At 45.2% G+C, this 21,859-nt stretch overlaps 1 protein-coding gene across 3 annotated transcripts in view; it reads left to right on the forward strand.

Moving 5' to 3' along the window:
• LOC147622437 (uncharacterized) overlaps positions 1-21,859 on the forward strand; it is a 49,028-nt gene that overhangs the window by 1,319 nt on the left and 25,850 nt on the right. For 2 of the 3 annotated variants that reach the window (XM_086822005.1, XM_086822003.1), the window contains exons 4-5: positions 6,739-6,904; positions 6,992-7,080. In XM_086822005.1, coding sequence (XP_086678131.1) covers positions 6,739-6,904; positions 6,992-7,080 — 255 coding nt within the window. The remainder of the gene's footprint in view (positions 1-6,738; positions 6,905-6,991; positions 7,081-21,859) is intronic. The other variant, XM_086822004.1, reaches the window with a different exon arrangement.

The following is a 21,859-nucleotide window of genomic DNA, read 5'->3' on the forward strand; positions in this document are numbered from 1 at the left end:
ACCAAGCTGAGTTGAAAGTGAAGTGTCTAAGACTGGGCCATGGCATCTTGCCTGACACTCCCACCAAGCTGTTGAGGTTGGATTTTCTTTCATGGTCTACCCAAGGAGTACCAAGGACTTCTCCTTGTCATAGGCTGACACGTAGAGGTATCACTTAAGCTGTTGCGTCCACCGCTTTCAGACTGATTGTAGCCTCATTTCCATCCCTCAACTAATGACTCTACCTTCTTTTAGCGTGTCAAGTTTTCCAGATGGGGCACTTGGCGAAGCAAAGCCTGCAGATGAGCTCCTCCAGGTGGCCTTACTAGTCAGGAGACGATGTCCCCCCCCACCCCCCTTCTTGGGGCAAGAACGCCCAAGATGAACAGGACAGCACGATGTGAGGCCCAGCGTACAAGCAGATCTCAGTGAACCTTCAGAACCATTTACACGAGGATGAGGAACAAGAGGATTTGTTGGTGCCCACACATTCTCAACCGGGCTCACTCTTGACAGTTCCAGCATCTGTCCCTCAGGTTCATTGTTCGGTACTACCCATAATGCATCTCTTCCTTTTCCGGCATCCCTCTCCTTTTGACGACCCTCACAGGAGGATTGATAAGTCCCATCTTTGCCTATACTGGGCATCCTCCGAGCTTACAAAACAATGGCCTCAATCTTCTCCGGATCCATCGAGATTCCATTCTCGGAGATGACATGTCCCAAAAACATCCCTCAACTAATGACTCTACCTTCTTTTAGCGTGTCAAGTTTTCCAGATGGGGCACTTGGCGAAGCAAAGCCTGCAGTCGAGCTCCTCCAGGTGGCCTTACTAGTCAAGAGACAATGTCCCCTCCCCACCCCCCTTCTTGGGGCAAGAACGCCCAAGATGAACAGGACAGCTCGATGTGAGGCCCAGCGTACAAGCAGATCTCAGCGAACCTTCAGAACCATTTACATGAGGATGAGGAACAAGAGGATTCGTTGGTGCCCACACATTCTCAACCGGGCTCACTCTTGACAGTTCCAGCAGCTCTCCCTCAAGTCCATTGTTCGGTACTACCCGTAATACATCTCTTCCTTTTCCAGCATCCCTCTCCTTTTCCAGCATCCCTCTCCTTTTGACGACCCTCACAGGAGGATTGATAAGTCCCATCTTTGCCTATACTGGGCATCCTCCGAGCCTACAAAACAATGGCCTCAATCTTCTCCGGATCCATCGAGATTCCATTCTCGGAGATGACATGTCGTAAAAAAGATATTTTGACCATGAAAAACTCCGACTACTGAGGGTGAAGCCACAAATTATGGGCATGAATTAAATTCAAGGCTGTCTCCATATGCTTTCCATTTTCATCCTTAGTCTTGCTACAGACCAAGATATCATCTAAGAAATGATGAATATCCTGAATAAAAGGCTAGAAGATATTATCCTGTTGAAGGTAGCTGGGGGCATTGGTTAATCCAAATGGCATCATATGAAACTCGAACAATCCGAAGGACGTCCAAAAACCTGTCTTCTGATATCATCTGCACGTATGCGAACCATGAAGCTTGATACATTTTCCGGTACGGGCCACAAAACAATGGCCCCTATCTTCTCGGGATCCATTGAGATTCCATTCTTGGAGATGACATGTCCCAAAAAAGATATTTTGACCATGAAAAACTTTGACTACCGAGGGTGAAGCCACAAATTATGGGCATCAATTAAATTCAAGGTTGTCTCTGTATGCTTCCCATGTTCATCCATAGTCTTGCTACAGACCAAGATATCATCTAAGAAATGATGAATATCCCAGATGAAAGGCTAGAAGATCTGGAACATTATCCTGTTGAAGGTAGTTGGGGGCATTAGTTAATCCAAATGCCATCACAAGAAACTCGAACAAATGGAAGGAAGTCCAAAAAGCTGTCTTCTGATATCATCCGGATGTATGCAAATATGATTGTATCCAGATTTTAGATCCAACTTGCTACTTTGTCCTTGTGAGCTGATTCAATGTGGGGCAATGGGAGAACTTGGTCAATTCCCAGTAGCCCCAAGATGGACACATACTCCCGTCCTTGAGCAAGAGAATCGAAGCTCCAAACGGCGAGGAGCTCGGATTGACCAAACCTTTGGCCAACATTTCCTCTAGTTGTTGTTTGAGCTTTGTCCAGCTTATCCGGTATGGGGCACAAGATGGGGTCTCACACCGAGAATGAGATCAATGCAATGGTCTTCGGGCCATGCTTGTCCAAAATGCGTTGTGTATTTGCCGCCAAATTCTCCAAGTGGTGTGGTTGAATAGCCTGGCACATACCATAGAGCACCCACCATCTGCTTCATCTGAAGGGCGGATACTACTGCAACATGACCGGTGTGAGATGGTAAGGGCCCCCCAATCACCTCTAAGGAGCGGTTGGAAGTATCTTGGAAATGTGCTCCTTGTGGTAGACCACGCCCTCATGATCGTACAACCATGGTTCGCCTAGAATAACATCCACTTGATCCAAAGGTGCCACCTTGAATGCCCGACGTCCAAAAAACTCCACAAGAGCCAGCCGGGCATCATCTAAGGTCTTTGCAACTCAAAGTGGTCTTTCTTATGCTTGGCCCTCATGGCCGTGGCTAGGATTATGCATTGGTATATCCATTGTCGTAGGCAACTTCAACCGCTTAACCACACGGTCTCGGATGAGGTTCTCTGAGGCTCTTCCATCAAAGAGTATGGACATCGATGTCCATGAATCATGATTCGGCACATCATTGTATCATGCCGGTCGAGGACCGTTGAGATTCCAAGTAAAGAGCAGTTGTAGTACTAGTGGGACTGAGAGGGGGTGGATCGATACTGTTGCGGTGAAAATCCAAGTGGCAAACCAGCCGGGACGAAGAGTTCGGAAACCTTGGTTTAGAGGCTTGTTTGTGGAGGTGGCATGCAACACTAGTAGCCCGTGAGGCGGTAGCAAGCCTCAATAGGTGAATAGGGAGTTCTATGGCAAAATTGTCATGTGCATGCACATGGACATGCTAATCCCAAGACTAATCTCTCAAGGCAGAAGATAAACTGCAGATTGAGGGCATGAGTAGGGCACATGAGGATCCCATAAGGCATCCTATGGGTGCAGGAATAGGTTGGCAGGGTACGCGAAGTGCTACTAGGTTGGTCGGTGTAGCAACAGAGATTTATTTGTCTTTTTTGGCTAGTTGACAGCAAGTCGGCTAGGTGGGGGACTCTCATGGGGGCCTATAAAAGGCTTGTGCATGTTTTACTCTAGGTATCTAGTCCCCTATGGGGATAGGTCATAGAATAGGTTTTGTAGCAACCTTTTGGGCATGCCTAGGGCTGCCAAGACATGTACCTTTTTGTACTATATGAATATACTGAGAATATAGCTATGTCTCTCTCTTCTCTCCATCTCTTCTTTGCGTTTTGCATCAAGATGTGCCTATGAAAAGTGCTTAGGGTTGAAAGAAGAGATAGAGCTTCCACGCAGGTAACATTGGTATCAGAGCTTCAAGCTGATTTTGAGATATTGTTGCTGCCCATGTCCCACCCACCCTTAATGCATCGCGCATGGATGAAACCATCACGCGTGTCTTGATCTTTTGGTGGTGTGGTGACCAGGCAAACATTGTATGAGAGCTTCAGGCTGATTTTGAGATATTGTTGCTGCCCATGTCCCACCCACCCGTATTGCAGCGCGCATGAATGAAACCATCGCCCGTGTCTTGATCTTTTGGTGGTGTGGTGACCAGGCAACATTGGATTAGAGTATAAGGTTTAACATTGCTAAACACTGATGGTGTCCTAGATGACGATGCATAGTCCAAGAGGAGTAATGTGGCATGTGTCAAGACCCCCGAAGTTGGTTGGTGTCAAGCAAACCCAAGGGGATTGTTTCATGAGAGTTGGTAGTCATTTGGGGCTGCCCAATAGGCTTTTATGGAGCACACCAAGGGATGAAGTTCATCCAAGGATGCTCGGGACCAATTTTCAAGAAGAAGGATTCATTTTTGTGTTCAGGGATAGGGCAAGAAGGCAAGGGGACAAAGTGGAACAGATGCATAGATCTTCGTATGATTTGTAGTGAAATTGGAGACAAGGCAAGGTTTTCAGTGAAAAGGTTGTTTGCAGATCATATTTACTCTCCTATACACTCTCAATGGCTCAAATTCAGCAAAATAGCCCTTTTATATGTAGTAATTTTTGGTCTTTTGGATGAAAACCCTAATTTTTGGCTTTTTTTTTGGTTCAAGTTAAACCATAGTGGGAGCTTTCCCAGGGTTCCCTACAACCACTTGAAGACTATTGTGGCGAAGGATCGTGAGAGATTGAAGATTTTAGCATCCAGACACTTCCATTGCAAAGACTTCCGCTGATATTGACTCTACTTGTAATTACCACTTGGCGCAGCGGCCCCTTCTATACCCTACACGCTGGGTCCCCCCGTTGGCACTATAGGCCACTTGTTTGGCTTTTCCCCCCTCCTATTGTATGATATAGCCTCTCAGTTCTTTGTACTGATACTTGTACTTTTCAGCACCTAGGGAGAGTCTCCTTGGTTGCCTTGCTTTGTTCTCTGCTCTGTTTTCTTATGAGCAGAGAGGATCTTTTGTAGCCCTACGGGCGTTTTTTTATATAACTAATGAAAGGATCTTTTCTCGGAAAAAAAAAAAGACACCAACAGATCATGAGGATGAGGCATTTGAGGAGGACTCAGGCAATGGTACTAGTAGTGAGAGTGAGGATGAGCGTGATGGAGAGGATGATGGGCAGGAGGATGAGCCTTGAGTCTGGGACATTGTGTGATTGTCATGACTCTTGGCAGTCATCATGATTTATCTTTATTATGATGTTTTTTATCATTGTGTTAAGTGAAGTACTAGACTCTTGGCTGCCCATTAGCATGTATGGAATGTGGATTCTAGAGAGATGAATATGGGTGTTGTTTTCTAGCATTGAATAATTGTTTACATTGAATAATAATGAATCCAATGTGTTTTCTTATGAGTCATGCCCCTCAAGTATTCTGCCTACTGAAATAAATAGGCTAAGTAGTAAGACCTAAATACTTATTTCTTGTACTATTATACATTCTATATTAAAAAATATATAATTTTTTGTATTTTTGTTTGAAACTTTTTTTTTTGGTTGTTTCAAAAAAATATGAAACTTTTGAAACCCATTTCAAATTAGGCGTTTTGAAACTCCTGGTAACTATGTGGAAAATACACTAGCAAGCTTGGATATGGAGTTAGGAAGGAGAAAAGTGCAAAAAATACAGCCAAAAGGCCTCAAGCAGGGAGGCGCCAACGTCTAGAGAGAGAGGAAAGGGAGATATGATGAAATGACCACCCTAGGTGTCAGGCAGAGTGGACAAGTGACTTGTGGTGCAAGTTGGGTTGGACACATGGCAGGTTGCTCCCTTTGTACAAAGGGGATGAGGTCTGGGTGGTGGGCATTGGGTTTTGTCCACCTCGGAACATTAGTGTGTGCGAACACAGGGCTGGTCATAATTTATAAGTGAGTTTTGGTCGTCCAAAACTTGATAAAGTGTATACACACTCACTTATAAATTAATGCTAATTCCTAAGGCTAGGTTTATGACCAATACTTACCACCTATCACATGCTACATAAACATGCTAGTAGACAGTTTCACATGCATGGATAACAGGGGGCGTCCCCTTAGCCGGAACTACACATTGGTCAGGCAAGCATGCAAATTCAATTGCAAGCAAGCACATAAAGATGCTATGCAATGCAACATTGGTATGGACAATTTCCATTCATGAGACTACCAAAATAGACGTGCTCAAGGCAAGTACACGAGGTACCAGACCCAATGGAACACCAATCTTCCAGGCATTTCCGGGTATGGACACCCAGGCACAAGTCCCAGTGGAAAGCCAAGTCCATAGTATGACATGAGTAGCATCAATCCCCGGCACAAGTCCCAGTGGAAAGCCAAGTCCATAGTATGACATGAGTAGCATCAATCCCCGGCATATGCAACTGCCATGGATGCCAGTCCAATACGCATGGGTGGACCAATTGGGTGGCCAAATGCTGACAGGTAGTGTCTTGTCTGTGTGAAACACCTCTTAGAGGGGTATCAAATAATGTTTAGATATTTGTGTGCGCCTGACACCATTGGGGCAACCTTTGCAACCTATAAAGGTGCATGTACTATTGGGTTGTGTACTTTGTACCCACTGCAATGCAGTCATCTTTTGGGGGATAGGAGGGAAGAGGAAAGTTGAGGTGGAAGAAATAAGGATAAAAGGGGTAATTGCAGCTGTGGAAGCTTCTAGGTAGCAGTCAGTTGGCAATGCATCAGTAGGGGTGGAGGGGGGAGCTGCCACGATCGTGGCTAGTGGTGTGCAGAGTGGAGTGTGGGGAACAGGCATAGGGACATCTGGAAGGTGCAGTGGCAATATAGTGGCAAGCAGGAAAGACTGGTTGGGATAATGGGTGCGAGGTCCTGAGAGCAGTGACACGGACATTTGAAAGCTGCACTTGGCAGCACTAAGGGAGGAAAGAAGCTGGTGGGCAGTTCAAAGACAGGGTGGAGGGTGGGGGATAGCATGGGAGGCAGAATGATGGATGGAAAGAGAGACTGGCATGCTAGGAGATTGTTTTTGGAACTGGAGTTGCGGGCAGAATAGCAGAGCACAATGCAGTGTAGGGAGAGTGGAAGACGTTCTTTTACAGACATATATTATTATCTGACATGTGACTTTTTTTTTTCCTTATTGATTGAAATGCAGCAGCATTGCTAGTGTATGATGTGACGGATTCTGATAGCTTTAAGCGTGTCAAGAGTTGGGTGAAGGAGCTTCGGCAAATGGCACCTAAGAACATTGTATTAGCAATAGCGTGCAACAAGAGTGACTTGATACGATCTCGGAGCTTAGATCTACAAGAGTCAGAAAGGTTTGCTCTTCCATCAAGTTCTATTGTAGCTTTTTGTGCCACTACTGTTGGGTGTTCTTGCATGGTTTCATTGACTGACATGTGCAGCTATGCTGCTTCCATTGGAGCAAGCCACTTCGTGACGTCTGCAAAGTTGAACACCGGCATTGATGATGTTTTTCTCAACATCACAAACCGTAAGTTATTTTGAGAATCCCTTTGTACAGAAAGCTGTCCTGTCCATGGTTGTGTATGCTGTATGTGCTATCCTGTGAGGCTGCTAAACATCATCTTTGAGTGGGAAATCGGTGGTGTAAGCAAGGCACCTGTCACATTCTGTCCCCAATTCTGCCAGGTGAGCAGGTATTCTGTAGTGTGGACGCACCTTCTTGACTGGATTCAATTCAAGTCTATGCAATCCTCCTTGTAGTGGAGTGTGGGGCCCATGTCCATCATCTAGTGCCTTGTGTATTGTCCTGTATGAATAGCTGCAGGATCCTCCTTCTCCAGACATTCTATGTTGTTGGGCAGTCCCAAAGGTAGTGTCGCCGTCTGAAACTCTCATGCTTCTGCACAGCTCTGGCAAGTGTCTAATCTACTCATTCGCTTTAACCAATATGAGGGTCTTGCTTGCATCCCCATGCTGCTGAATGTGAGAATGTGGCTTCGTTCATGAATCTTGTGATACATCTAGGACCCCTACAGTGTAGAAAACAATGATGCGGAGGTTGCTATGGCATAAAGAGAGAGAGAGAGAGAGAGAGAGAGAGAGAGAGAACAAGACTAGTGGCAAAATGATTCAAATGCTTTCATAATTATGATTGAGAAGAGTGTCTTTAACTAGGCTCCATACATGGTGCTAATACAGCTCAACATTTGTGATTTAGATGTGAGTGGGTAGCTTCATGATTCTCTCCACCTTTTTCCTTGAATCAACTCCTTGATTCTAGCAAAGGTTACTTTTTTCTTGTGGTTACTTTCTGGATTGTATCCACTCTCTTTTTACAAGAGTGTGTGCACATGCCTTCATGCTTTTGTACTGGATAAGGCATGTTCTTCAACACTCCCCCTCAATCCTAGTACACACTTCATTTGGATTAATCTATGCTTATGACATAGTTTTACTAGAAGTTGTGTTTGATTCTGTTCTTGGAGTAGAGTTGATGGTAGTCAAGTTGTCTTCTTTGTTGTAGACCTTCAAAAGGCCCATGAGTCTTCATACTCTGCAAAGTTTGTATCTTCTTTGCAGGTTTCTTCTTCTTCCTATGTGACACACTAGCCTGTGCTTTTTTGTGAAAGAAATCTTTCTCATTATGGAACACTTTTTACCTTTGAAGTTCTTCTTTGTGAAGGGGCTATTTTCCTCCGTTGCTTTGTTCTTGACCTTCCTCTCTTCTTCCTTGAAGAAGGCTATGATCCCTTCCAAGGTAAGGTTTAGTATGTTCTTCAGTGTGTGATGAGGTTCTCGTAAAGCTCTTCAAGCATAGACTTTACAAGCATTGCTAAGGCCACATCCTCTTCCATATTAGCTTTAAGACTTGCAGGTTGGTTCATTAAGGACTTCATCCTATTCACATGAGTATTAAAGCGCTCATGTGGTTGTATTACAAGACCATAGCACCATAAAGCTTATCCAGCTTTTCATATGCTTCTTTTGAGTTTGGGAGATATGCAACATGGTGTATAAAATTATTAGAGAGCCTTAGGGCTATGCGACCAAAGGCTCTTTGATTCATGAGAAGGATTTCTTTTTGGATTCATGAAGGATTTCTCTTTTGTGAAAGAAATCCTTCTCATTGTGGAACACTTTTTACCTTTGAAGTTCTTATTTGTGAAGGAGTTGTCTCCCTCCGCTGCTTTGTTCTTGGCCTTTCTCTCTTCTTTCTTGAAGGAGGTTATGACTCCTTCCAAGGTAAGGTTTGGCATGTTCTTTAATGTGTGATGAGGTTTCCGTAAAGCTCTTCAAACATAGACTTTACGAGCATTGCTAGGGCCACATTGTCTTTCATATTAGCTTTAAGACCGGTTCATTAAGGACTTCATTCTATTCACATGAGCATTAAAGTGCTCATGTTGTTGCATTACAAGACCATAGCTCCATAAAGCTTGTCTAGCTTTTCATATGCTTCTTTGGAGTTTGGGAGATATGCAACATGGTGTATAAAATTATCAGAGAGCCCTAGGGCTATGAGGCCAAAGGCTCTTTGATCCATGCTTTTTGAGCTACATCTTCGCTCTCGGACATCTTCTCTTTCCCTTTAATGAAAGGCCAAAGGTCCTCTCTCAAGGCGGCCCCAATCTTGTGCACCCATTTCGAGCAGCGATCAAAAAGTAAAGACGATTTGGATTTTTTTTTAGTTTCTGCAAATTCTACTTAATCAAAGTAATTAGTCTTAATTACTTTGTTAATTCTTACAATTGAGCGGAAAAATCTAGCATTAAGGTGTTTCTATAGCATGCTAAAGCATTATTGATCAAAACCCCCTTGTTTGGAAACCCTAATTTTTGCAATTTCTTATTTCAAGAAACCCTAATTATCTGGAAGGGATTAGATATCGGCATTAGAAACTCTACTCTGTTAAGACCTTCCTAGATTAGGAAAATTTCCAGACCTAGCAAACTAAGCTGAAGTTTAGTCTTATACTATTGTTAACATGTATGGTGGCTATACGGACTGTTTGTACTAATACGGATTGTTGTATGGATAGCGGCGTACACCTACGGACAAGTACAAAAAATTCGGGTTACTGCGCAAGATGCTAATGCTCGAAGTAGAATCAACCTATAGCTCTGATACCAAATGTAGAAGCCAATGATGTGGAGGCCATGGTGGATCATAGAGAAACATGGCTATGGCTATGGCATAAAGAGAGAGAGAAAGAAAGAAAGAAAGAAAGATATATTAACGTCTACGAGAGGCCAAAGTCGGCCTATGAGACAAAAAATAATACAACTGTGTTCTTCCGGTCATCGGAAGAAAAGAAACAAAAGAAAAAGTGTGCATGTGTCTGGATACAACTGTGAATCATCATGAATCGGTGGAGCCCATATACAAACAATATAAGGGGGGTGGGGATGTGGATGGAGTGCTAAGGCAAGATGCATCTCTATATGCTGAAGGGGTAGTACAAGCATGCTATGCAGATCTATGTCAACTCCATCCAGTGCCATAAGAGGGATATAAGATATCATACATCGTCGATGTTGAGGCTGTGAATGGCATGAACATGTACCTTGAGTCTGAATGAAAGCGAGCTAGCCTCTCCTGTGTCTCCATCTGGTGTCTCATTCGGATAGCTGCTATCTCTCGGTGACGGAGTCGGGAGAGAGAGAGAGAGAGAGAATACGATTCAAAATGAGAGTAGAAAAATGATTCGAATGCTTTCATAATCATCATTGAGAAGAGTGCCTTAAATAGGCTCCATACATGGTGCTAATACAGCTTAACATTTGTGATTTAGGTGTGATTGGGTGGCTCCATGATTCTCTCCACCTTAAAGTAGCTCCTTGATTCTAGAAAATGTAGATGTCCCTTTGACTTTTGCCTTGTGGTTATTTTGTGGATTTTATCCATTCTCTTTTACAAGAGTGCATACACATGCCTTTATGCTTTTGTACTTGGATAAGGCTTGTTTTCTAACATTCAAATCTGTCTAACTAGCACTTTGGACAAGCACTTTGGACAGTGTTCTTGGCATCCAAGATGGCAAGATGTGGGTTGGCTTGGCTAGGCACGGGACATTGATAGGCGGCCTAGTGTGTACCCACGCGTGGGAAAATACAGATCGTGGGGTAGACCCGACCACCCGCCGGTCCACTGTCACCCTTGTTCGAAGAGAGTTTAGAAACTTTGCCGAAGAGATACCACAAGAGCAAAGGCATGTTGCAGAGCTGGCCAACTGATTTGTATCTAGTATTTCGTTGAAGAACAGTGGTCAACAACAATGTTAGTTTAGGTGATCTACATCCATATCTTACTTTGTAATGTCACATTAATCCTTCAGTGGATAATCAGATAATAAAGGTCTTGGTCTAAGGTTATAAAGTCCTCACTAGACCATGCCCATGGATTATTTGACATAGAACCACTGTAGATCAGGATAGAGCACGTACTTGAGAAACCTAGCAAGGTTTCCATAGACTCGACGTCGAACTCATCGCATGACGACGATAGATTGTGGCTAGTGACTCACCACCCAATTGTAGGTTCAGTACCTCAAACCACCCTGAAGCTTGAGGTTGTATTGTCATGAGCGTGCTAGTTATTGATCCCCCCAACCTGACTGTTGGGACTCACACTCTCACACACAGTAGGGTTCCTTGTATATTAGGGTTAGCTGCAAAAACAGGAAGCTGAGAGAGAGAGAGAGAGAGAGAGAGAGAGAGAGAGAGAGATTAAGCGTCTACGAAAGACCTAATGGGCCTATGAGACCAAAGTGGTACAATAATGTCCATGGCATATCTCATCATGAAATGGAAAATAAAATAGAATGAAAACATAAATATAGCTATCTCACTTGGGTGATACAAAACTGTCCATGGAAACTCGTCATGGAAAACTAAGAACATAAAAACATGGGAGCAACATCAGCTCCGAGTAGATGGTATACCCTCTCCAAAATGTCAAGCATGGGGTTGACGAGTATGGCCGAGAGGTCTCCCTCAGCTATGTCGTGTGGAAAGGTAGCTTGATGGCGGTGGAGCATGTCCTGGATCTGGAGCTGATGAGGTGATCGTGGCTGACGGGGGGGTCGAGGGCGTCGGGCACATTGGAGTGCGGAGGCTCGGTCCGAGGTAACTCTTCTCGGGCGAGGTAGGTCCAGAGCAGCTCGTGGAGGGTCCACAAGATCCACTATGTCGATTTCCTCCACCTCCTGGGTCCGGAAGAAACTGTTAGAAGTCATCTCCTGTCCAGTTTTATACACCAGGGCCTTTGTTGTGGGTGTGCCCACCCTTATGAGGTGTTTTCCCATTTTTCCCCACTCTCCGCTATTTTCCCCTATTTTTTCCCATTTTTCTGAGGCTTGGGAGGGCTGCCAGAGGGTGCCAAGAGCAGTACAGTGCTGGCCGACTGGGTGTTTATCAGTCGTGGGCACTCTTGCTGCTGGCCGACTGGATTTGATCAGGTTTTGGCACCAGATAGTTGGCCGACTGCATTTATGCAGTCGTGGACCTTTTTTATCAGTCGTGGGCTTCTCTTATGCTGGCCGACTGCCCTCTAGGGGAGTATATATAGGTCCTCAGCCCCCATACCTTAGTTGTATCATTTCTCGGGATCTTCTTGTGTATATAGAGCAGAGTTACACGCCTACATCTCTCTCTCTCTTGTGTTGTTTTTCTGCCTGCGTTTTTGCTTTTGCTCTTGTGTTCCCAGATTTGGTCATCATCTCCGCTGCGTATTCTGACATGGTATCAGAGCCCTAGGCTCTAGATAGGTCTTGGGATTTGTGTGAGCAAGAGGGGGCTGTTTTGTGGCTGATTGGTGGACTGTTTTGGACTGTTCGGGAAGAGGAGAAGCAAGAGGATGTAATGCTCCTCCGTCTCAACCTTTGTGTGGCATAGTCGGCAGATCCTCTCCTCTCTGGGTGTCCGTACAAGCTTCCCGGCTCTGAAAATTTGCTGAGCTCTACCTGTCTCCACTCTGAGGCGGTGGGAAGAAACCCGTATCTGGCCAATCGCAATCTGCATGGCATGGGACATGTGAACACTCAAGTAGCATGGCTGCTGGATGAATCCATCCTCAGTGAGTGTGAGGAAGTGGTCTCTTTAAAAGTGCATCTTCGTGGGGATCTCCGGGGGTGTGATCCATGTGCAATGTGTGTAGAGGCTAAGAAGATATGATCGGATAACCCGGTTGGTATCCTCGTGAGACAGCCGAAAAAAAGGAGAGTCCAAACTGTACTGAAGGGGGGGTAGGCGGTCCATGCAGAGCCCGTATACTGAGAACCAAGTGGAAACCAGTGCATACCATACTCCAGAGTGCCCCTCAAGTACTAGCTGTCTGGAGGACTCTGTGTGGGAGAAGGAAGAATTAGGGTTAGGTTAATTCATGTGTGGGAGACATACACAGAGAGAACAAGGGAGAGAGAGAGAGAGAGAGTTGTGGGGATAAGTCAACTCATCAATGATAGCATGAGTGTGTGACTCCCCTATCACACATGTATATTGCACTAGTACACAGTGTGCACTTAGTACATTAAAAGTACTAAGTGTACTATGTACTATAACTTATGGGCTTGTACACACTATAAGGGTGGGCATAGTGCCTTTACCCCAACAACCTCCCACTTAAAGGCAAAGTGCCCTTAAGTAAAGGAAAAGAAAAAAAAATCAGCATGTACATGATAATATACAAGGCCATATCAAGGCTGAAGCTGGCCTCATCCAATGCCCATCAAGTGTCTGCAATGAGCAAACCGCTCCGGAGGCAAACTCTTTGTCAACAGATCAGCCGGGTTGTCATCCGTAATTTGCTTGTTCTCTATCACCTCTCTGATGAAGTGATACTTCACATCCACATGCTTCGTCTTTGCATGAAAGACAGGATTCTTTGCCAACTGGATGGTACTCTGACTATCACAATGCAACAATGGAATATCCCCTGTATAGCCCAAATCAACCACTAACCGAGATAGCCATAATGCCTCCTTGCAAGCCTCTGTGGCTGCAATATACTCGGCCTCTGTAGTAGATAAGGCAGTGCACTTCTGCATCCTGGATATCCATGACACAGCACCTCCTGTGAATGTAAACACATAACCGGTAGTAGACTTCCGGTTATCTGGATGACCGGCATAATCCGAATCCGTGTAACCATGCACTAATGCATCCTGTTTGCCAAAACAAATGCACATATCCTGTGTGCCCTTCAGGTATCTCATGACACCTTTCACTGTTTCCCAATGCTTCTTGCCAGGGTTGGCCATGTATCTAGAAACCACTCCCACTGCAAATGCAATGTCCGGCCTAGTAGCAACCATGGCATACATGAGACTGCCACAAGCTGAAGCATACGGAATCTTGGCCATATCAGCCCTGTCTCTATCTGACTGTGGGCTGTCCATAGCACTGAGTTTCACATATGGAGGCAAAGGAGTACTAGTCTTCTCCCCCCCGTCCATATTGAACCTCTGCAAGACTTTGCCAATGTATTCCTTCTGAGACAAATACAACACATGCTGATTTCTGTCCCCAAGTATCCGCATACCCAAGATGTGATTTGCATCACCCAAATCCTTCATATCAAAGGTTGGATGCAGCCTCTGCTTCAAGGTATCCATCTCCTTACGAGATTTCCCGGCAATCAACATATCATCAACATACAAGATGAGGATCAATAGACTGCCATCCAAAGCTTTCTTGGTGTACAAGCAGTGATCTATGTCACTTCTCCTGAATTTCTGGGATTTCATGAATGTATCAAATTTATGATACCATTCCCTTGGTGCCTGTTTGAGCCCATAAAGACTCTTTTTCAGCTTGCATACAAGCTTCTCCTTTCCACTCACTGCATAACCCTCTGGCTGCTGCATATATATCTCCTCATGGAGATCACCGTGAAGAAAAGCAGTCTTCACATCCATCTGAATCAAGTCCAGATCATCATGCGCAACCAAAGCCAACACAGCTCTAAGTGTGGTCATTTTGACCACTGGAGAGAAGATCTCATCAAAGTCCACACCATATTCCTGCTTGAAGCCCTTAGCCACTAACCTGGCTTTGTATCTTGGCTTTGCATCTGGTGCAACTTTGAGCCTGTAAACCCACTTGCATGGCAAAACCTTCTTGCCTGCAGGCAAATGCACCAACTTCCAAGTTCCATTTTTATGCAGAGAATCCATCTCTGACTTCATGGCACGCTCCCAAAGAGCCTTGTCTGCCCTCTGTAAAGCCTCCTTATAACATGAGGGCTCCCCACAGTCAGTAAGCATCAAGTAGTCAACCCCTGGAACAAACTTGTCAGGGGCTCTGGAGGGTCTAGTGGACCTCCGTACCCAATGACCATCATTTGCAGGTTGCTGTCCAGCCTGCATATCACCCATTGGTGGCTCCTGTTCCATGCCATAAGGCTGAAAAATCATGCCCGGTATCTCCTCTAACTGTGGTATATCCATAGGGATATCTTCTGCCATCTCTGGCTGTCCATTTGGACCATTTTCAGCACCATTTAAGGGCTGGTTTTGCTACTGTAATGGCTGATTTACAGCCCTTGGTTGTTGTCCATGATGTCCATCATCATCAAAGATGACTCTGCCAGGCTCCTTATACATGCATGTTTCATAAAAAATGACATCATTGCTGCGTATAATCTTTCTATTCACGGGATTCCAAAGTCTATACCCCATTTCACCTCTGTCACCATATCCTAGGAATATGCATTTGTGAGACTTAGGATCAAGTTTGGTGCGCATTTCCCTGCGTATGTGCACGTACGCAACGCAACCAAACACTCTCAAGTGCTTGTATGACGGAGGCTTCCCTGTCCATACTTCCTTTGGCACTTTCCCACCAAGCCTCTTGTTAGGTGACCTGTTTATAAGATGAACGGCTGTCATAACAGCTTCAGCCCAAAAACCATGAGGTAATGCAGCATGTGACAACATAGAACGGACCTTCTCCTGAATGGTCCTGTTCATCCTCTGTGCTGTCCCGTTTTGTGGAGGATCATAGGGAGTAGAGAGCTCTCTCTTGATGCCTTTAGCATCACAAAAGTCCTGAAACTGTTTGGACATCTACTCTCCACCATTGTCGGAACGCAAAGCCTTCAGTGTTTTGCCAGTTTGATTCTCAACAAGAGCAACAAACTTCTGAAACACTGATAATGTATCACTCTTCAAACGAAGAGGATAGACCCACACCTTGCGTGTGGCATCATCAATAAAAGACACGAAATATTTTGCCCCTCCCAAAGAAAGCTGAGGCATCTCACATACATCTGTATGCACAAGCTCTAACTGAGCATCTTTCTGTCCAAGAGCTTTCTTGTGGGGGCACTGCAGTTGCCTGCCATATATACAGTGCTCACAAAACTGAAAACTTGAAAACTTTAGAGAAGGCAAGTAACCCAAACGAGACAATTGCTTCATTCCTTTGACACTCATGTGTCCCAATCGGCTATGCCACATAGAGATTTCCGGCAGCTCGGTTGCATTTACATTAGCATGGTGACAAACACCTGCATGCATAAAGTAAAGAGTGTCCACCTTAGAGCCTTTGGCAACAACCATTGAGCCCTTACTAATTTTCCACTTTCCATGACCAAATGTGGTAACATAATCACCATCATCAAGCTGTCCAATAGAAAGCAGATTCTTTTTGATCTCAGGAACATGCCTGAGAGCCATCTGAAAACACAAGCCTCACATCACCTCTGCCAAGAATCTTGCATGCATGGTTATCACCCAAATAAACCACTCCTTCATTGCCAGCAGTATACCTGACAAATAAGTCTCTGCAACCTGTGACATGAAAGGAGGCACCTGAATCAATGATCCATGAGTGCATACCATGACCACCTGTAAGAAGTGAATGGGCATCAAGTGAAGAAGTAAATAGGACCTCATTCTCACTGCCACCTGCATGTGACACATTGATTTCTTCAATCTTGACTCCACTTTTGCCCTTTGGCTTTACATCTTTGGCTTCATCTTTCTCTTTGTCTTTGCCTTTTCTCTTTTCCTTTTGATCATTTTTCCATTTGTAGCATTGCTTTTTAATGTGTCCCTTCTTGCCACAATAATGGCATTCCAAGTCCTTTTTGGAGCGAGACTTGCTCCTTCCCCGTTCTTGGCTTTTTCCCCTTTGTTGGGATCTCCCACGTGCATTCATTGCATTGGACTTTCCAACAGAGTTGTTTTTCCTGTTCATCTCTTCTTGAAGAAGAGCACCCTCAACATCTGCATATGACAGCATAGCATGCGAATTGCTAGTGGCTGTCCTGAATGTGTCCCAACTCTCTGGCAAAGTGCATAACAGAAAAGTGGCTTTGAACTCATCGTCCATTGCCAACTTTTGATTAATGACCTGGCTGACAATACCATTAAACTCATTTAGATGGGCTGTCATAGACGCCCCTTCCTTCATCTGAAGACCTATGAGTTTCTTCAACCAATACACTTTGCTTGAGGCACTTTGTTGGGCATACAAGTCCTGCAATCTCTGCCACATTCCCCAAGCTGTCTTCTCTTCACGAATGCTGAAAAGTAAAGAGTCTAAATGCTCTCCTGGCTGTCCAAATGAGTGAAAATCAGACTTTTACAGTCCTGTACACTGCATACAACAGTCCCGAACAGAAATTGGGCAAAAGCCCCTTGACTGCAAGCTGATTTTTGAGGATTCAAGGCATAAAAGTCTTGCCTGCTGCTTTGCCAAGTTCAACAAGCATACGAACTTGAAAAGCCCCTTGATTTAAGATCAATTTTTGATCATACATGGTACATTGACGCACATGAAGGCATCCAGAGTGTTCACGATGCTTCCCCCTGGCCACATATACATCAAATACATGAAAGCCCCTTGATTTACAGGCACATTGAGTGCTTGTAAGGCATCAACACATTATCCACAGCATCAACTGCGAGTGCCTGCATGCAAATCAACCAAATCGGCACAAAAGCCCCTTGATTTGCACTGCAATTTGCTGGAATTAGCTGCAATTTTGCCCAAATGTGCAATTTTTCACATCATACAGCATGTATGAGTGCTTAATTGCACAATTACATCAAAATCCCCAAATTTCGACATCCAATTTCCTGCAAATTGATCCTGATTGTGACCAATTTCCCGCAAATTGATCCTGATTGTGACCAGTGTCACCCAATTTTGCCAATTTTGCTCAAAAATTGAGCAATTTGGCACCTGTACCTGCTCAATTGATTGAATTGATAAGAAATTCTCAAAATTGAAGGCAAATACCTCTTAATTTTTTGAATTTCTCTGATCTACAGGCTGAATTTCAGTTGTTGCAGGAGAAAGGGGGGGGCATGTCTGATGCTGCTGCTCCTGAAGCTGTAGCTGATGCACGGGCTTGTGAATTGTAGACACGTTGAATGTTTGATTGCAGGTAGCCTACGCTGCCCAACTTTTCAGGTCCAGCCAGGCGTCGACTGGCTTGCTCGGGACAGTCGTGAGGCGTTGCTGCAGGCGTTAGTGATATCGGTGGCAAACCTTACACGGAAACGTTCACGTGTATGCCGCCTGCCTTCGCCTAGCGCTCGCTCCACGCTCAGCGCTACACACGTGTTCGCCTGGCTACGCCTAGCTGCCGCTTGTTGACGTCGCCTTGCGTCTATTCGGCTGTGGTGTCGTCGCCTTGCCTCTATTCGGCTGTGGTAGCCTTCGCTTCACGCCCAGCAGTCAGCTCGCCTGCCTTCGCCTAGCTTCGCCTAGCGCCACTCGCCTAGGTGGCCAGCGTTTTTGCACGCCTCGGCTTACGTATCCGCCTGGTTGCAGTAGGCGCCTGACACGCCTGCCCTTGTACGTGCCCGAGCTGCCACCTCTCGCCTGATTGCTGCCTTGCGTGTGATTCAGCGCAGAAGTGGCTGCCCGCCACCTTCTCCTTCCGCCCACCTGCCTGCGACTGCTGTCTAGTGGTTCGCTTCTGGCCTCTTCACACATAGGCTGCTGAATGGGAGAATCGAGCTGCTGCCTACCTGCGTCAGAGATTCGAAGGGCACAGGCTCTGATACCAGTTGTGTGGGAGAAGGAAGAATTAGGGTTAGGTTAATTCATGTGTGGGAGACATACACAGAGAGAACAAGGGAGAGAGAGAGAGAGAGAGTTGTGGGGATAAGTCAACTCATCAATGATAGCATGAGTGTGTGACTCCCCTATCACACATGTATATTGCACTAGTACACAGTGTGCACTTAGTACATTAAAAGTACTAAGTGTACTATGTACTATAACTTATGGGCTTGTACACACTATAAGGGTGGGCATAGTGCCTTTACCCCAACAGACTCCAGGGCAAGCCTCGGGTACCTGTGGGGATCCATGTGACTAATGCGATGAAGGTACGTGACTGTCTGGAAGAGTGCCTCCACTACCATCGCGGCTGCAGCAAACTCTGCTTGGATAATCTGGTGTGGGACTGATGGTTTGCTGCGGATCATACGGGAGAACATCATGACCTGGGGCCTCTCAACTCGCTGCCAATCCTCATTGGATAAATCTGGCCCCCAGAAAGCTGCTCCATACATCAAGGCTGGTGTGACGAGGGTGTCAAAAAGCCAACCCTTCGTCCTGGGCTCCTGGAAATGTGCCCGGAAGCAGTGCCGCTCAAGTAAGCTCAAGGCTGCATATCCCCGCGTCACTCTGGCATGTGTTGCGGGAAGCATGGTAAAACGTGGGCCACTGAAAGTGACACCAAGGTAGACATAGGATGAGACAATCTCCGCAGGATCCCTTCTATATGTGAAGCTCAATCTAGATGTGACGGGGCGGGAGGTATTGAAGACCATTACCTTGGTTTTACCAAGGTTAACATAGAGGTCCCACTGAGTGCAAAAGTCATGTAAGGCATCCAACTGTCTCTGAAGCCCTTCGGCTGAGTCTGAGAGGAGGACGATGTCATCTGCATAAAGTAGTATGGGGATCAATATGCCTGCCAGTGTGGGACCAGCCCCGCCTAATCCATCAATGAAGCTCGAGATCTCGTCAATGTAGAGGCCGAAAAGAGTGGGTGATAGAGGGCAGCCCTGTTTCACCCCAATGGTGTTGGAAATCTCCTATGATGTACCTCCTGGGGCTCTCACGCGTCCGGTGACGGACTCATAGAGAGCGATGATGCTCCAAACCATGTCAGTGGACCAAGAGGGTGGAAATCCTTCACAAAGGGCTCTATTGAACATGTAGGCTAGTAGGGGCGCTACAATGACAAGTGGAGAGCCACACAATAGCTGAAGTGACAAGTGTGAGGCCACTTGTCTCACTTTGATCCACTTTCTAACAAGTGTCAGGCCACTTGTCTCACTTTGGTCCACTTTCTTGCCACATGTCCCAATCTAAGAGATGGGTCCTTCCATAAACTTTATCTCTAAAAATATCCCAACTGGTAGACATTCTGCCATAGGCACTTTGCCAACTCTTGGTATCTCCTCAATTCCAGATGTAATGACGCGAACAGAATTTCCATCGGAGTCAGGCCAAAAATAGCAACTCTCCTAAATTTTAGGAGTGTGGTCCTTTGTATTCTAGGATAATCTCCCATTCCCAAAGCTTGTACTTTCCAAATATTTAAACATCCTGGAGTCCACCAGACCCCTTTCAGACTGGGAAATGTCCAGGCTGGTGACATGTAACCTCTCTCTGACATGGTGATTTCGTGCTTGCACGTGCATGAAATACGGGATTTCGTGTCACGGCTATAGCACTCTGGCTATAAGTGAGAATGGTGGTGGGTGTCTGCTGACACTTACAAAGATCAGCCAGTAATCTCCTCAACCATACACAATCCACTGTAGCTGTGAAGATTGCTCTGTACTCAGCCTCGCAAGTAGATGTGGCAATAGTGGGTTGTTTTTTGCTCAACCAAGATATGCATGAACTGCCAACAAGAAAAAAACAATTCCCACTGGTGGATTGCCTGGTATCATAATCACCAACCCAATCTGAATCAGTGTATGCATAAAGCTGCAAGCTGCCCGCCTTGGGATAGAGTAAACCAAGATCTAGGGTACCTTGAAGATAACGGAAAATGCATTTGACAGCTTGCCAATGCTTTGTGCTTGGGCTATGCATGAATTTGCTCAACAGAGACACCCCAAAAGATATGTTAGGCCTTGTGTTACACAAGTAAATGAAGCATCCCACTACCTGGCTGTAAATGCCGGCCTCAAAAGGCTCACCGATGTCATGCATAGTAAGTCGTACACCTGGTTCTATTGGAGTAGAAATTGGCTTACATTCTTCCATGTGAAACCTTTTTAGCAAACTTTTTATGTACTTAGTTTGTTGCATAACAATGCCATCATCTCTATGCATAAACTGTACGCCAAGATAGTAGTGTAAAGGTCCCAAATCTGACATATCAAATTTAGTTTTTAAATCAGCCTTGAAATCTGAAATTTGTTCTGTGCTAGTCCTTGTTATGAGCATGTCATCTACATACAAGATGACTATAAGAATATCGGCACCAATTGGGAGATCCCAGCAAAGGGGTAAAAGCCAAGAACGGGAAAGGAGCAAGTCTCGCTCCAAAAAGGACTTGGAATGCCATTATTGTGGCAAGAAGGGACACATCAAAAAGCAATGCTACAAATGGAAAAATGATCAAAAGGAAAAGGGAAAAGGCAAAGACAAAGACAAAGATGAAGCCAAAGATGTAAAGCCAAAGGGCAAAAGTGGAGTCAAGATTGAAGAAATCAATGTGTCACATGCAGGTGACAGTGAGGATGAGGTCCTATTTACGTCTTCACTTGATGCCCGTTCACTTCTTACAGGAGATGGTCATGGTATGCACTCATGGATCATTGATTCAGGTGCCTCCTTTCATGTCACAGGTTGCAGAGACTTGTTTGTCAGGTATACTGCTGGCAATGAAGGAGTAGTTTATTTGGGTGATAACCATGCATGCAAGATTCTTGGCAGAGGTGATGTGAGGCTTGTGTTTTCAGATGGCTCACAGCTTATGCTCCATGATGTCAGGCATGTGCCTGAGATCAAGAAGAACCTGCTTTCTACTGGACAACTTGATGATGCTGATTATGTTACCACATTTGGTCGTGGAAAGTGGAAGATTAGTAAGGGCTCACTGGTTGTTGCCAGAGGCTCTAAGGTGGACACTCTTTACTTCATGCATGCAGGTGTTTGTCACCATGCTAATGTAAATGCAACCGAGCTGCCGGAAATTTCTATGTGGCATAGCCGGTTGGGACACATGAGTGTCAAGGGAATGGAGCAATTGTCTCGTTTGGGTTACTTGCCTTCTCTAAAGTTTTCAAGTTTTCAGTTTTGTGAGCATTGTATATATGGCAG

This window comes from Cibotium barometz, chromosome 28, assembly GCF_041138505.1.
Source record: "Cibotium barometz isolate CiBa-2024 chromosome 28, ASM4113850v1, whole genome shotgun sequence".
NCBI lineage: Eukaryota > Viridiplantae > Streptophyta > Polypodiopsida > Cyatheales > Cibotiaceae > Cibotium > Cibotium barometz.